This window comes from Dama dama, chromosome 9 (genome assembly GCF_033118175.1).
Source record: "Dama dama isolate Ldn47 chromosome 9, ASM3311817v1, whole genome shotgun sequence".
NCBI classification, from domain to species: Eukaryota; Metazoa; Chordata; class Mammalia; order Artiodactyla; family Cervidae; genus Dama; species Dama dama.
Window position 1 is genome coordinate 14236857 of NC_083689.1, and position 16239 is coordinate 14253095.

Consider the following 16239-nt stretch of genomic DNA (forward strand, 5'->3'; position numbering starts at 1 on the left):
GTTTGAGGCCCATCACATGGTTTCAAGTCCTAATCTGAGGTAAACTGTTTCACTGTCACCACTGATTATGTTTTCCTTAAACAATTAAAAATTATTTTTTCCTTTCCTTCATTTCCTTAAATTTTTTCTTAAACTTTCCCAAGTAGTTTGAAATGGACCATACATGTGATTATAATCCTATGGATTCTTTACCAGCTGAGTTACCAGGGAGGCCCAAGCTTCCTGGGAAAAACAGTAAAGAGCCATTCATTAGGGTGCACTGGCTCTCAAGCTAAGCTATGGAGAATTTTCTGCTTTTGATTTTAAGTGATAAAAATACTTCTTATTCAAATAAATCACATGAGAATTTATATGCATGTGTTCCGTAGATGAACTGACAGGAAATATCTAACATACATTCTTTCTTCCTCATGGGTTATTATGAGACCCACAGTTCTGCTCTGTATTCCTGGCATTACCAGTAAAAGTACAGCCTGCCTGCTTGGTGGTGGCTCAAGTTTCCTACTAATAAGGGAGCAAAGGATGCAACTGCCCCCAGCTCACCTGCAAAAGAAAGCTTTGTGAATATCTCACTAAAGGATTCCCTCAGCTCTAAAACTGGCATCAATCTACTGGTCAGTCAATGAGGAGACAGGTCTGATATCACAAAACTAGTGACTGGCAGGGACAAGAATCAGAGTCTGTGCTTGTTTAATGGCAAAGCTTGTGCTCTTTCTACTAAATTGCTCTCTTGTCTAATTAACATAACTGGAGTGGATACAAAGAAAAACAGAAAATGAAAAAGAAAATGGCTGGGATAGAACCTAGCCTGGTGCCTGGCAATGCACAGGACGGTCAACACATGTGAGCTTTATGGCATCATTTGTAAATGAGGCCTGCGGGATAGATAGGCAGTAGGCACTGTGGGCTGAGGGATAACAGGATGGAGCATCTCAGGGGTGGATTGTTTTCCAGATAAGTAACTGGGATGATGGAACTACGATTCTCCAGGGCTAGGCTAGGAAATGTGAACTTCTTTCTGAGAGCAGTAGAGATCCATGAAAGAATCTTAGGGGAAAGATGTTTGAAAGTCCAGAATCTATGGGAAGCAGTGGGGAGGGCAGTAAGTTGGAGTCAGCACAAGCACCAGACTGCTCTAGGATGAGGTACAAGAGTCTAGCTGGCATTCACCCTAAATTAGGAAACTCCCTGGGCAAGTCTATTCCTACACAGAAATCAAACAGGCACCCAAATGCCAAAAAAGAGGGGGTTTCTTTGTTAAGCTACCAACATTGGGGTGGCCATGAGAGCATCATTTGCATCTCTCCCGTTACTAGGTACAGCTGTCAAGCAGCAAGTTGATGTAGGAGAAACACAGTCTCTACTTGCCCCCTTCCAAGGAGGCATGGCATTGCATGTACATCCTCCATTTAGGAGCATTTGACTATGTGAATTCATGTAGACTTAGTGAGTACATTTAAAGTTTATTTTCTGTCAGGAACAATGCTAGGTTTAAAGGAAGTAACACTGAGCAGGCTCAATGTGGTCTCTAATCTCAGGGACCTTACAGAAAAGAGGAAGATAAAGTCCAGTAAACAATTCCCCAAAGCAGTGTGACTTAGGAAGTAAAGAACCCCGTTTCTGGCTTCCATCATGGATATAGAAAACTGGCACACTTTGCTGCCACCACAGCAACAAGAAAAACCTGAATAATTGGCAGAAACATAATTTCCTGGAGGGAAGGGATCGTTAGGGATGGACATGTACACATTGCTGTATTTTAAATGGATAGGACTTCCCTGGTGGTGCATGGGTTAAGAATCTGCCTGCCAATGCAGGGGACATGGGTTCAATCCCTGGTCCGGGAAGAGTCCACAGGTCACGGGGCAACTAAGACTGTGAGCCACAACTACTGAGCCTGCTCTCTCTAAAACCAGCGTTCTGCAACAGGAGAAGCCACCACAGGAGACGTCTGTGCCCCTGCTCATCGCAGTTAGAGAAAGCTCACATGCAGCAACAAAGAACTGCCACAGCCAAAATTAAACAAAAATTTCAGAATAAATAAAAATTAAAATGGATAACCGAGGACCTACTGTATAGCACAGGGAACTCTGGTCAATGTCATGTGACAGCCTGGATGGGAGGGGAGTTAGGAGGAGAATGGGTACACGTATATGTATGGCTGAGTCCCTTCCCTGTTCACCTGAGACTATCACAACATTGTTCATTGGCAATGCCCCAGTACAAAATAAAATACAAAATAAAAAGTCTAAATAAAATATAAAAAGAAACACACACACAAACAAACAAAAAAAAAACACCCCACATTACTTTCTTGAACCCAGAAGGTGTAACCAACTAACCTGAAATCTAGGGGAAGAGATACGCACAGAGATATGGATATGAGCACTGGATGAAGACACGAGAGTAAGGTGCCTGCTAAAATTTGTAACCAAGTGTTGAATGCCAGATGTGTGTATGATAGAGAATCTGGAAGCCTCACACACAAGACAAGTTCTAACCCACTCAAGATTTTTCTTGCACCACCAGGCACTCATAAGGAAGATTATGGAGAGGGCCAGAGATGGGGAGAAAGTCTCCCTCCTCAGCCAGATCCACAGCATCACTAAGTACATGTTCTATCTCCTAAGTTACTACAGACAACATTACCACCAGTGGCTTCCCTACCACATAACCACAAAGCCTTTTCCGAACCTCTCGCGGCAGTTTTCTCACCATATTTCCAGCCACTAAGTTTCCTCACCCTTCTCATCTGCTTTCTTGCTGCAAAGTTCTAAAGTCAGTGCCACACTTTAAGCTTTTGTTTCAGCCACATCTTATTTCTGATACAAACGTCTGTGTCAGTTATGTATTGCTGCCTGACCAGCTTATATGCTCACAATTCTTTGAGTCAGCATTTGAGATGAACTCAGCTGGGCAGTTCTGATACCCAGGGTCATTCACGAGACTTAATTCACCTGATGGCTTGTCTGGAGTCAGATGGTCTAAGGAGGCCTCACTCACCTGTCTGAGGATTGTTGCTGACCGTCAGGAAATCCTCTCTCTCCATGTGGTGTCTAATCCTAGAGGAAGCTGGCCTAGGCTTCATCACACTGTCCTCAAGAATCTAATCTTGAGCTAAAAGATGGCAAAGGCTAATGTGTTTTTCTTCTTTAATTATTTACTTTTGGCTGCACTGGGTCTTCGTTGCTTACGTTCGTTGCAGTAAGGATGGTCTCCTCTCTAGTGCAGTGCACAGGCTTCTCATTGCAGAGGGTTCTCTTTGTTGCAGAGCACAGGCTCTAGGGTGGGCAGTTTTCAGTTCACTGCAGCTCCCAGGCTCTAGAGCACAGACTCAATAGCTTTGGCTCACAGAGTGAGTTGCCCCATGGCCTGTGGGATCTTCCTGGACTAGGGATCAAACCAGTGTCCCCTACACTGGCAGGTGGATTCCTAACAATTGGACCACCAGGGAAGACCCCCAATGTGTTTTCTAGCTTCTATTTCTATTGTGTTTGATAATGTTTCACTGGCCAAAGAAAGTCATGTGATCAGGTTCATCTTCAAAGGGTAGAGAAATAAACACCACCTCTTGATAAGAGGAGCATCAAAGTCACACTGAAGAGAGGTGTACAAAAGAGAATGGATGAAATTACCGTGCAGCAATCTACATCACTATTCACACACACAAAATAAAGCAAGGTAAAACATAAGAAATCACTTACCCACTAATACAGCTATAAATAAATTGACAGTAGCATGTGCTGTCAAGGATATGAAGCAAATGAAACTTTAATCTACTGATGTGGTGGTTGGTTGTTTAGTCACTGAGTTGTGTCCAACACTTTCTCAACCCCACGGACTGTAGCCTGCCAGACTCCTCTGTCCATGGGATTTCCCAGGCAAGAACACTGGAGTGAGTTGCCATTCCCTTCACCAGGGGATCTCCCCAACCCAGGAACTGAACTTGCATCTCCTCCACTGCAGGTGGTCTTCTCCTTTACCACATTACCAGTCACCAGGGATTCCCGATTGATGATGGAAGTATGAACCGTTTCAACCACTCTGGAAAACTGTTTACCAATATCTACCGAAGCTAAAAATATGCCTATGCAACGACCCAGAAATACCACGTCTAGGTTTTATACCCAAGAGAAATAAGGAGATATGTTCCCAAGAAGATGTACACAAGAATACTCATAGCAGCTTTATTCATAACAGCATTGGGAAAGAACCCAGATGTCCATAAACAGAGTGAAATTTTTTAACTGTAGTGTATTCAGACAATGGAATATTACACAGCAATTTTAAAAGAGATCTACTGGTAATGTGACAAAGATAAAGTTCATAGGCACTATATTAAGTGAAAACATCAGACACAAGAAGGCGTACTGTGTGGTTCTATTTTTCTGAACAGGAAAAACAAATCTATGGTGACAGAAGTCAGAATACTGGTTAACTATGGAGATGGGGCTTACTGACCTGGGTCGGGCCCAAGAGAACCTTCTGGGAAGATAGAATTTTTTTTTTTTTTTAATGTGGGTGGTGTGAAAGTGTCACTCAGTCATGTCCAACTTTGTGATCCTATGAACTGTAGCCCACCAGGCTCTCTGTCCATGGACTTCTCCAGGCAAGAATACTGCAGTGAGTAGCCATTCCCTACTCTAGAGTAGCATAGATAAATATATATAATTCACTGAGGTGAACACCAAGACTTACGGACTTTTATGTAAGTTATGTCTCAATTAAAGAACTTGAGAGGAATTCCCTGGCAATCCAGTGGTTAGGACTCTGCACTTTCACTACCAAGGGTGTGGGTTCAATCCTTTGTCAGGGAACTGAGATCCCACAAAGCCTTTCAGTGTAGGGAAAAAAAAACAAAACTTTAAAACACAAAAACAGAACTCTGTGAGTTCAGGCGAAATGGACAACAGCTCCCTGCAGTGAAGTTCTGTAGCGAGAGCCAGACTGTCACTTACCACCTGCAGGACCTCAGTTAACTTATCAGGCCTCAGTTTCCTCATCTGTGAATTGGGGATAATAACAGTACCTTCCTCAAAGTGTCATTGTAAAGACTAAATAACTTAAAAGATACAAAGTTCAGGGTAGTAGCTATAATACTATCTAGCAATAATAAGCACTAAATAATTACTTGCTATTATGATGATGAATGGCTGAATATTCACTGCTAGGGAGAAAGATGGCCACTAGAAGAATAAAAGGAACAATTAACTGAAAGCTTACAAGATGTCAAAAATCTTTTAATTCCATTGCTTCAAAATATATGAAATTTGAATTAAAAGACTCATTCAGCAATTCATACATATGGTAGGAGAGTTTAATGGAACTTTCTCAGTAAATGATAGACTGGAAACTGTTAAGGACTGAATGTTGGTGCTCCCTGGAGTTGATATGCTGAAGTCTAACTCCCAAGGACATGGTTAAGAGGTGAGGCCCTTGGGAGGTGATCAGGTCATAGGGATGGAGCTCTCATGAATGAGATCAGTGCCCTTACAAAAGAGACTCCAGGGAGTTCTCTTGCTCCCCTTCTGCCATGTGAGACATGGCAAAAAGATGGCCATTTATGAACTAGGAAGTGGGGCCTCCCCAGACATCAAATCTGCCAGCTGTGATCTTGGACTTCCCACCTCTAGAACTGTGAGGAATACATTTCTGTTCTTTGTAAGCCACCCAGTATTTTTGTTATAGCAGCCCGAGCTAAGACAGAAACCAGTATTTTAAAATGTGTAAAAGACTTTTATACACAAAGAGCATGCTCCATCTAGTGGACATTTATAGGATACCATACATTGACTTCCACCATCCAAGAAGCATTTATAAAAATGAACCATATATTAAGTGCATCAGTTAGAGACTGCATTCAGCCACAATAAATCCATCCCTGCCCTCCCCCAAACTCCCCTCCCCCCAAAAAAGACAATGTCATGTACCAGTAAGAAGTGCAACTTTTTCGTGTAAACAAGATGTCCAGAAACAAACAACCCAGGGCTGGTACACCCACACAAGGATACCAACCAGGGAACCAGGATGGTTGTAGCTCTGGCCACAAACTATTATTTTTTAATCTATTATTTTTATATGTTTAATTTGGCAGCACCATACAGCTGTGGGATCTTAGCTCCCTGACCAGGGATCACACCCTCAGCCCTGTATTGGAAGCTCAAAGTCCTAACCACGGGACCACTAGGGAAGTCCCCCACGCTCTCTTTAGACTGCTGCTTTCGCCCCTGTGGTCACAGGATGCCTCCTCTAGCACCAGATATGGTGCCAGCTTGTACAAAAGGCAAGAAGGAGAGAAAGTGAAGTGTTAGTCGCTCAGTCGTGTCTGAAGACTCTTTGTGACCCCATGGACTGTAGTCCGCCAGACTCCTCTGTTCATGGAATTCTCCAGGCAAGAATACTGGAGTAGGTAGCCACTCCCTTCTCCAGGGGATCTTCCTGACCCAGGGACTGAAGCTGGGTATCCCGCATTGTGGGCAGATTTTTCACTGTCCGAGCCACCGGGGAAGAAGGAGAGGGATCTGGCTAAATGAAACCATTCCTTTGTGACATTTTCCCCAGGACTCACACTCAAAGATGCCCCTTGCTGGCCAGGACTGGAGAACGTGGCCTCCACTGCCAGCAAGAAGGACAGGGAGGTGGAAGTATTGTAATCATGCGCATTCCCTGATGGTGTAGTGGTTTGAATGCGGCCCCCACCACCACCATCACAGAAAGATATGTCCACCTAGAAACTCTGGTTGTGAACTCAGTTGGAAAAGGGTCTTTGTGGATGTCATTAGATTAAAGATCTTGAGATGAGGCCATCCTGGATATCTGGGTAGACCCTAAGTCCAATGATGTGTCCTTATAAGAGACACTTCGAAGACACAGGAGAGGACACAGACACACAGAGGAGAAGGCCATGTGAAGATGGAGGCAGCGATGGGGGCGATGCTGCCACAAGGCAAGGCACACCTGGGGCCACCCAAAGTGGAAAGAGGCAAAGAAGCCTCCTCTCCTAGAGACTTTAGAGGGAACGTGGCCCTGCAGACACCTGGATTTCAACTTCTGCCCTCCAGAAGTGTGAGAGAATAAAATTCTCTTGCTTTAAGCCACAAAATATATGTACATTGCATAGTCCCAATCTGAACAAAAATACCTAGTTGCTTTTGCAAGTAAGAAGGGGCAGTTTTCGCAGGCAACTACCAAGACATGCCATTTTCCAGGCAAGAGTACTGGAGTGGGTTGCTATTTCCTTCTCCAAGGGTTCTTTTCCCAACCCAGGGATCGAACCCAGGTCTCCCGCATTGCAGGCAGATGCTTTACCGCCTGAGCCATCAGGGAAGCCCTAGACCTAAAAGCAAATCTCCATAAATACTTAACATTCAACAACATAAAGATCACACGCTCTGCTTGTGGTGTGTTACGTGTGTATACACGTGCTCAGTCGTGTCTGAGTCTCTGTGACCCCAGGGTCTGCAGCCCACCAGGATCCATGGGATTTCCCAGGCAAGAATACTGGAGTGGGTTGCCATTTCCTTCTCCAGGGCATCTTCCAAACCCAGGGATAGAACCCTCCTCTCCTGCATCGGCAGGCGATTCTTCACCACTGAGCCACCATAGAGGATGTCGCTAAAGGAGTACTAGGAGAGATGATTACCGCCCCGGGTGCTTAGTCTGTAGAAACAGGAGGTTAATCAGCAAGGGGCCCTTCCATGGGCAGAGACACAGATAAAGGCAGGTCGCCGGTCCTGACGTTTTCTCCCCTGGCGTGAACCCTCTTGTGCACGCTGAGTGAAGAGCTGTGTCGGAAGGCTTTGTCACACTGAGTGCATTCGTAGGGTCTCCCCGTGGTGTGGGTTCTCACGTGGACGATGAGGTGCGAGGACTGGCCGAAGGCTCGCCCGCACTGCGGGCACACGTAGGGCTTCTTGCGGGTGTGAGTCCTCGCGTGCTTCCTGAGGGATGAGGGCTCGCCGAAGGCGCGCCCGCACTCCGGGCACGGGTAGGGCTTCTCTCCGGTGTGGATCCGCATGTGACTCTTGAGGGTGGAGAGCCGAATCAGGACCTGCCCGCAGGTGGCGCACTCGTAGAGCTTCTCGCCGGTGTGGATCCGCTTGTGCACGTTCAGGTTGGTGCTCGTGCGGAAGGGCTTCCCGCAGTGGGTGCACTGGTAGGGCTTCTCTCGGGTGTGGGTCCGCACGTGCGTCTTCAGCGACGAGTGCTCCCGGAAGGTCTTCCCACAGTGGCCGCATTCGAAGGGCTTCTCTCCGGTGTGGGTCCGCATGTGGCTCCTCAGCGAGGACAGCTGGGTGAAAGCCTTGCCACAGTCCTTGCACGAGTAGGGCTTCTCGCCCATGTGGTTCCTCTGGTGCAGGATCAGGTTGAAGTTCCTCGTGAAGGTCTTCCCGCACTGGCTGCACTCGAAGGGCTTCTCGCCGCCGTGGGTCTTCAGGTGGCGCCGCAGGTTGGAGAAGTACTTGAAGGCCTGCCGGCACTCCTGACACTTGAAGCATTTCTCCGCGGTGTGCGTCTTCTCGTGCCGGATGAGCTCGGAGCTGTACCAGAAGGATCTTGCACATTTGTCGCACGTGTAGGTTTTGTCCCCGCTGGGGACTTTCTCAGGCACGATGAGGCGGGTGGTCCGGAGGAAGGATTTTCGGCTCTCTCGGCCTTCAAAGGGGCTTCCTTCAGTAGGAAATCGCGGGTACTGAAAAAGCGGTTTGATGCTGTCAAAGGGCTTCCCAAGCTCATCATATTTATAGAGGTTTTCTCCGACCTGAGGTGGCTCCTGTCAAGTGAGGAAAATGGGAAGACCAGAGGCTTTACTGCAGTCACAGGTATTCTCCCACAAGCAAATTGTGTGTAGGAGAGAGGCAGTCCTATGGTTCAAACTTATACCGTCCTAGTGTATCTCTGCCATTTCTACCCTGACTTCCTTCAAGAGGATACTCTGCCACAAAGAGCTATCATTTTCATTACCTTCATGGGACTTCTTAGAAGTAGATTTTTTTTTTTAATTGTTAAAGACTAAATTGAGTCTTGAATGTTCTACATCTGTGTCAGATTTACAAAAATGGTCAACTTTGCACTGTTTACAACAGACAAGACATGGAAGCAACCTAAATGTCCATCGACAGAGGAATGGATAAAGAAGATAAAGTAATGGAACACTACTCAGCCATTAAAAGAATGAAATAATGCCATCTGCAGCAATATGGATGGACACAGAGACTGTCACATGGAGTGAAGTAAGTCAGAGAAGGAGAACTATCTTATGACATGCCTTATACATGGAATCTAAAAATAAACGATATTAATGACCTCACTTGCAAAACACAGTCTCACAGACTTAACAGTACAAACTTATGGCTGCTGAGTGGAGGGGAGGTGGCGCGGGGTGGGGGGGGGGTGAACAGGAAGGGACAGTTAGGGAGTTTGGGTTGGGATGGACATGTACACACTGCTGTATCTAAAATGGATAACCAACAAGGACCTATTGTAGAGCACAGGAAACTTTGCTCAATGTTATGTGGCAGCCTAGATTGGAGGGGAGTTTGGGGGAGAATGGAGACATGCATATGTATGACTGAGTCCCTTCACTGTTCTCCTGAAACTGAACACTTACCTGAAACACATTATTAATCAGCTATACCCCAATACAAAATAAAAAGGTTTTAAAAACGATTAGCTTTGGGAACTCTGTGAGATACATCTTGATCTACATTTAGAGTTTTTTTCCCCTAATTGATGACATTCACAGACTCTCTCCCAACAAACTGCCTTCTCCTAGGTGAGTACCACTTGCCTTGAATCTCTCTCTGAGCTTCTTGAGTTTCTAGCCTACAGCAATTCCCACTGTAGAGGACCAAGAATAATCCCTTAAGCCTTACCCTTTTCATGCCAATGGATGGAATCGCTGCCAAAATATCTTGATTAGGAATGGAGTCTTGGTGTTGAAGGTGAGGACCTGGAATGAATTAAGGGGGAGAAAATATCAAGTGCACAGGGAAGGAAACTCTGGAGTCAAAAGGACCAGTAAGCTAGATACATGCAGATTTTTTTTAATATTGATCCTAAATATGTGAAGAAACTGAATAAGAGGAACATATCAGGACTTCCCTGGTCCAGTGGTTAAGACACCACACTTCCAATGCAGGGGGTCCAGGTTCGATCTCTGGTTGGGGGACTAAGATCTCACAGGCCACGTGATGTAGCCAAAAAATAATTTTTTTTTTAAAAAAGGAACATATTAAGGAGCAAAAAAATTTTAAGCTGTTTGGCTATGTGAAGAGTTAAGTAATCACAGGAACAAGGAGTGGAAATAGTAGATAATTTTCTAAGAAAGGATTCCATGAAGACTGAACCTGATGTTGAGAGAAAGTATTAGTTAAAAACATAGTGGGGAAGAACTGGATGAAATATACACATCAAAGTGCTGAATGTAAAAAGGAGGTAGGATAATTTACTCTATGCTCTATGAAGCCAGAGTAAAGTGTTAGAGGTAAAAAAGCAAGGGAAAGAGTAAAGAAAGTGAAATTTACTGAGGAAGCTCAACCCAACTGCCTTCCCCATCAAGGATACTGAAAGTGTTTCTAAATCTTACACACTCATCTTAGCACCCAGAGCTGGTGCTCCCCTCGCCTGCCTAGTGCTCACCTAACTGGGCTCCTGGGAAGACCCCTCTCTCAGTGACGCACAGCTCTTCTCTTTGCTCCATATGGGAAGACATCCTGGTTTTGCAGAGTTGATCACCTGCTTATGGGAAAAGATGCAGGGTGTGAGCAGACTGTGCCTGCCATGCAACAGGGGCTGATACTCTGAAGTCTTCAGGGTCACTGGAGATGGAAACAGCAAAAAGGGCACACCTACATTCTGATGTAGGCTTCCTTCACAAAGGAACTAAGGTACAAGCTCCCTCAATGGGTCCCAAAGAACAGTAGGACTCTCTAATCCCCACAACCCAGGGCCCGGCTCAAGAAGGCACTTAAGAAGCCCAGGAAGACCAGACAAGCCTTCATTTCCATGAGGAAGCCACAAGACTATAATAAGCACCATGAGGGCAGGACCTCTCTGTCTCTTCACCTCTGGATTCCCCAGACCAGCACAGTTCTGGGAACCCACAGTGGCTGCATGAATGTGTGCATGAAGCAGCAAGGCTGGCCTTGCCCACAGAGGCCAGGTTCCTGTAGTTCTCCAGCATCATGTCTCTGTATAGGCTTTTCTGGGCAGAGTCTAGAAACAGCCATTCTTCCGGTGTGAATAGCACGGCCACATCCGCGAAGGTGACTGGCTCCTAAAATGCACATCCAGGAGCTCAGCCAGAGGCCAGCCCCTCCAGGACTCAAGAGGACAGTGAGGGGCTTGCAGGCCTGGGGAAGGGAGACTCCCATGCACAGGATGTTCAGATATAGTTCTAAGGTCCCTCAGCTCAGGCCTCAGAACTGCAACTTTTCTCCATCTATTCTTCCCTCCAAAAATGAGAGCGTCCTGAAGTATGGCAGCCAAGGACCTCAACTTCATGACAGGACTTAGCTACTAACAACTAGCCAGGACTTCCCTGGTGGCATAGTGGGTAAGAATCTGCCTGCCAATGCAGGGGACACAGGTTCGATTCCTGGTCCGAGAAGATCCCATATGCCACGGGGAGACTAAGCCCACGTGTCACAACTACTGAAGCCTGTGTGCCCAGAGCCCATGCACCACAAGAAGAGCAGCCACTGCAATGAGAAGCCCATGCACTGCAACGAAGAGTGGCCCTTGCTCGCTGCAATGAGAGAAAGCCTGAGCGCGGCTACAAAGACCCAGTGCAGCCAAAAGTAAATGAGTGATTTAAAATAAAACAAAAACTAGCATGGAAACCCTCGCCCCTAACCCCAGGGTCCAGCAGGTGAGGTCGCTGCTCACCCACCACTAGAGGCCCAGTGCCTGGAAGCCTAGAAACCAGCCCTGTGGGATTGAGAAGCTCCCAGACAAGGGGAGGGGACAAGGAGGCAAATCAGGAAGAAGAGCAAGGACTTCCAGCTTACCTGTGGACAGGTGGCCAGTCCCCCAGGAGTCATGGCTGCTTCTTCCATGCTCTCCTTCTGGAGCCAGGCAGGGCCCTGAGCAGACAGAGCTGCAGAAGAACAGGGGAGCCGTAAGGGTCTCAGCAGCAGGGCTGAGGCTGCCCACCGTGACTGTGCATGACTACAGGTGCACACACACCCTTGGACAAACACACACACACATACTGTACACTGAGATGTGCATGCACATATGCTTGCACACACCCACAGCTACTTGGGCACGTGGGCACACTCACCCACACCAGTACCCACACATGCATACACTATGTGCAGAGACACACACACACACACACACAGATACCACTAGAGGCCCAGCACCACACATACACAAGCACACACACAAACACACAGAAATATACAGAAACACACACAGCTCTTTCATCTCGGCCGCCAATATTCCAACCAAACTAAGGAAGACCTGAAAACTTGGAGGCCACATGAGCCATGGCCGCATCATGGGAAACACCCAGGAAGCTGAGCTAACACTGGTGGCCTACTTCACCACAGGATCAGCTTGAACGAATATCACCCAGGAGACGTTGGGAAAGTCGGTACAAGGCATTACCATTTAAAGGGGAACCAGAGCTTCTGTGCAACTGTCAGCCTTGATAAACTGTTGACCTTAGTTGGTGAGAAGATCCAGATAAGTGCTGTTGAGGATAAGACTGAAGCTGTCCTATCAATGATGTGATCAGAAAGATCTGGGGAACAAAAAGCTCCCAAAGCAGCCTGTCATCATGAAGGCCAAATTCTACAGCAGAAGAGCCGAGAAGAAGACTAAGGGTGGGGGGACGGGGCTTGCAGAGAAGGAAATGGCAACCCACTTCAGTATTCTTGCCTGGGAAATCCCAGGGACAGAAGAGCCTGGCGGGCTACAGTCCATGAGGTCAAAAGGGGTTGGACATGACTTAGCAACTGAACACCACCACACCAGCTGGAAGCCACATGGTGGGAAATTCATTAAATGTCAAGTGCTTCTGCATGGAACTCTGTTCAATGTTATGTGGCAGCCCGGATAGGAGGGGAGTTTGGGGGACAACGGATACATGTATGCATATGGCTGAGTCCTATATATATGATTCAGCTTCACAGTTCACCTGAAACTATCACAACATCATCAACTGGCTATACCCCAATAAAAACTAAAACATTTTTATTTTTACTGTTAACAAGTGCTTTAAAAAAAGAAACACACACACATTTCCTCCATTCCAAATCTCTGGAGTCACAGTCTTGATCCACCAACAGATGCTGAGGTTTCTACAGTGCCCCTTTCTCCCCCTTGACTCAGCCCTGAGTCAGCTGTTCCTCCCTGACTGCAGGGCCCCTTCCTCTGCCCCAACTCTGCAGGGTTGGTACCGCCCAGGACTTACCACAAGCAGAGCACAGAAACCACCACTTCCTTGGGAGCCTGCCTGAGAAGAAAGTGTCCTTCCTTTCCCATCTTCAAATCGATAACATTCCTCCCCTACACCAGGCTCCTCACTCTGGCCTGTTATAGAGAAGTGATGCCCCACAATCCCATCTCCCGATACCCCCACTTCCCCTCTCAGTGGGACCTTTCCCTTGGTCATTAAATCTGAACCACGTCCAATCCCTGATCCCATGGTATTAGTTTCCCAGGGTAGGTATTAAAAAAAAAAAAACCCACAAGAGAGTGGCTTAAAACAACAGAATTGTATTCTCTCAGAGTTCCAGCAGCTGGAAGTCCAGGATCAAGCCGTTGGAGGGGCCACACTCCCTCTCAGACTCCAGCTGAGTCATTCCTTGCCTTTTCTTGGCTTATGGTGGTGGTTGTTATTCAGTCCTTAAGTCGTATCCGACTCTTTGCAACCCCAAAGACTGCAGCACACCAAGTTCCCCTGTCCTTCCCTACCTCCCAGAGTTTGCTCAGATTCACGTCCATTGAGTCAGAGATGCCATCTAACCATCTCATTCTATGTCACCCCCTTCTCCTGCCCTCAATCTTTCCCAGCATCAGGGTCTTTTCCAGTGAGTCAAGTCTTCGCATCACGTGGCCAAACTATTGGAGCATCAGCTTCAGCATCAGTCCTTCCAATGAATATTCAGGACTGATTTCCTTTCGGGTTGACTGGTTCGATCTCCGTGCAGTCGAAGGGATTCTCAAGAGTCTCCTCCAGCACCACAATTCAAACGCATCAATTCTTTGGCACTCAGCCTTCTTTATGGTCCAACTCTCACATCCATACATGACTACTGGAAAAACCTTGGTTTCTGGTGGTGAAGGTCAATCCTGGGCTTATAACTGCGTCCCTCAAATTGCTGCCTCTGTTGTCATGTGACCTTCTCCCCCATGTGTCCCTGTCTTCACAAGGCATCTTCCCCTTTTTAAAATGGCACCGTTCATATGGGATTAGGGTCCACTGCCATGACCTCATCTTAACCTGATGTCATCTGCGAAGACTCTATTTCCAAACAAGGTCATGTTCACAGGTACCAGGGGTTAGAACTTCAGTAGAGTCTGGGCGGGGGAGCACAATACAGCTATAATACCCCACCTCTCCCTCTGGCTACTGTTTTATCTCTCCATTCCCCATCATGGGCAAACTCTGTACTCATTCCCTCACCTCGTATTCAGTTCCAAAACACCACCATTCAATGACCAGCACCTCACTAGAGTCCCCTGTGACCTCCATCTCCAGGGAGGATCTAGTAGAAATGTTCAGTCGTCCAGTCCCCCTATGTTAAAACCCACCCCACCTAGGCTTAGGAGGGCTTCCCTGGTGGCTCAGTTGGTAAAGTATTTGTCTGCAATGCGGGAGACCTGGGTCAGGAAGATCCCCCTGGAGAAGAGAATGGCAACCCACTCCAGTATTCTTGCTTGGAAAATCCCCTGGACAGAGGAGCCTGACAGGCTACAGTCCATAGGGTCTCAAAGAGTCGGACATGAAAGAGTGACTAAACATTTCCACTTTGCTGGGCTTCGGCACCCAACCCCAGCCTCCTCCACTCCTGTGCAAGTTCCTGCCCCGTCACTTGCTGGTGTCCTATCGGGACGCCAGCACGCTTCTCCTGCATTGGCAGGTGGGTTCTTTACTGCAAAGCCACCAGGGAAGCCCCCAGTCCCCTTCCCATAAGTGCCCCCAGTTGTCTGGTAAATGAATGTATACATGACCCACCAAACTATCTCAACTTGACCTCCTGAATACATCTTACATAGTTCCATGCTTCCCTCGGAGAAGGCAATGGTAACCCACTCCAGTACTCTTGCCTGGAAAATCCCATGGACGGAGGAGCCTGGTAGGCTGCGGTCCATGAGGTCTCGAAGAGTCAGGCACCACTGAGCTACTTCACTTTCACTTTTCACTTTCATTCACTGGAGAAGGAAATGGCAACTCACTCCAGTATTCTTGCCTGGAGAATCCCAGGGATGGGGGAGCCTGATAGGCTGCCATCTATGGGGTCACACAGAGTCAGACACAACTGAAGCGACTTAGCAGCAGCAGCAGCATACTTCCCTACTGTACAGACATAAGTTAACACAGCCCTCCTGACTGCTCACCTTAGCAAGGCCAGCTGGCAAGGCTGGCCCTTACCAGGCCTCTGGGAACTTGGATTTCTTGTTGCTTTTCTTTTCTTTCTTTTTTTTTTTTTTTTTTTGGCTGCACTGCACAGCATGTGGAATCTTAGTTCCCTGACCAGGGATTGAACTCATGCCCCCTGCATTGGAAGTGTGGAGTCTTAACCACTGGACCACCAGGGAAGTCCCACACCTTGGATTTCGAGACAGTTCCCCCGACCCTAACTGGTAAGAGGGGCTCACTCTGCTTAAACTGTCTGTACAAACAATGAGGTCCATGTTGGATGCATGCTTTCTTTCCAGAAGCCTGGAGTTTAGGTATGTGCTGGGCAGATGGTGCCTACACGACCAGCCCCCAGGGAAAACCCTGGGCTCTGAGTCTATAATGAACTTCCCTGTAAATTTCACTGTGCACATGTTGTCACAGCTTACTGCTGAAGGAATTCAGCATGTCCTGTGTGGCTCCACTAGGAGAGGACTCTGAAAGCTTGTGCCTGGGTTCCTCCAGGTGTCATCCCAAAAGCCTTTTCCCTTTGCTGATTTTGCTTTGCATTCCTTCACTGGAATAAATCAGAGCCATGAGAACAACATTAAGCTGAGTTTGGGGCATGGCCTTACGGATCCCTGAAATGCCTACACCATACGCAC

General features: G+C 47.1%; 1 protein-coding gene across 1 annotated transcript; it reads right to left on the reverse strand.

Annotated features, from left to right (window-relative positions):
- Window positions 1–4173: 4173 nt before the first annotated feature.
- On the reverse strand, window positions 4174–12439 carry LOC133061816 (zinc finger protein 333-like). The gene is made up of 5 exons (XM_061150045.1): window positions 12422–12439; window positions 12012–12100; window positions 10642–10737; window positions 9876–9952; window positions 4174–8773 (listed from the first exon to the last, which is right to left on the reverse strand). The coding sequence occupies exons 1-5, from the start codon at window positions 12430–12432 to the stop codon at window positions 7676–7678; spliced, it is 1371 nt and encodes a 456-aa protein (XP_061006028.1). The 5' UTR covers window positions 12433–12439; the 3' UTR covers window positions 4174–7675.
- Window positions 12440–16239: the final 3800 nt, after the last annotated feature.

What these genes read in the sequence shown, in the direction of transcription:
- LOC133061816 (XM_061150045.1), bottom strand. An exon ending in CTTCCCAGGAGCCCAGTTAG is followed by an intron (nt 9,953 to 10,641) that starts GTGAGCACTAGG and finishes AATTCATTCCAG; the next exon opens with GTCCTCACCTTCAACACCAA. An exon ending in CATCCATTGGCATGAAAAGG is followed by an intron (nt 8,774 to 9,875) that starts GTAAGGCTTAAG and finishes CTCACTTGACAG; the next exon opens with GAGCCACCTCAGGTCGGAGA.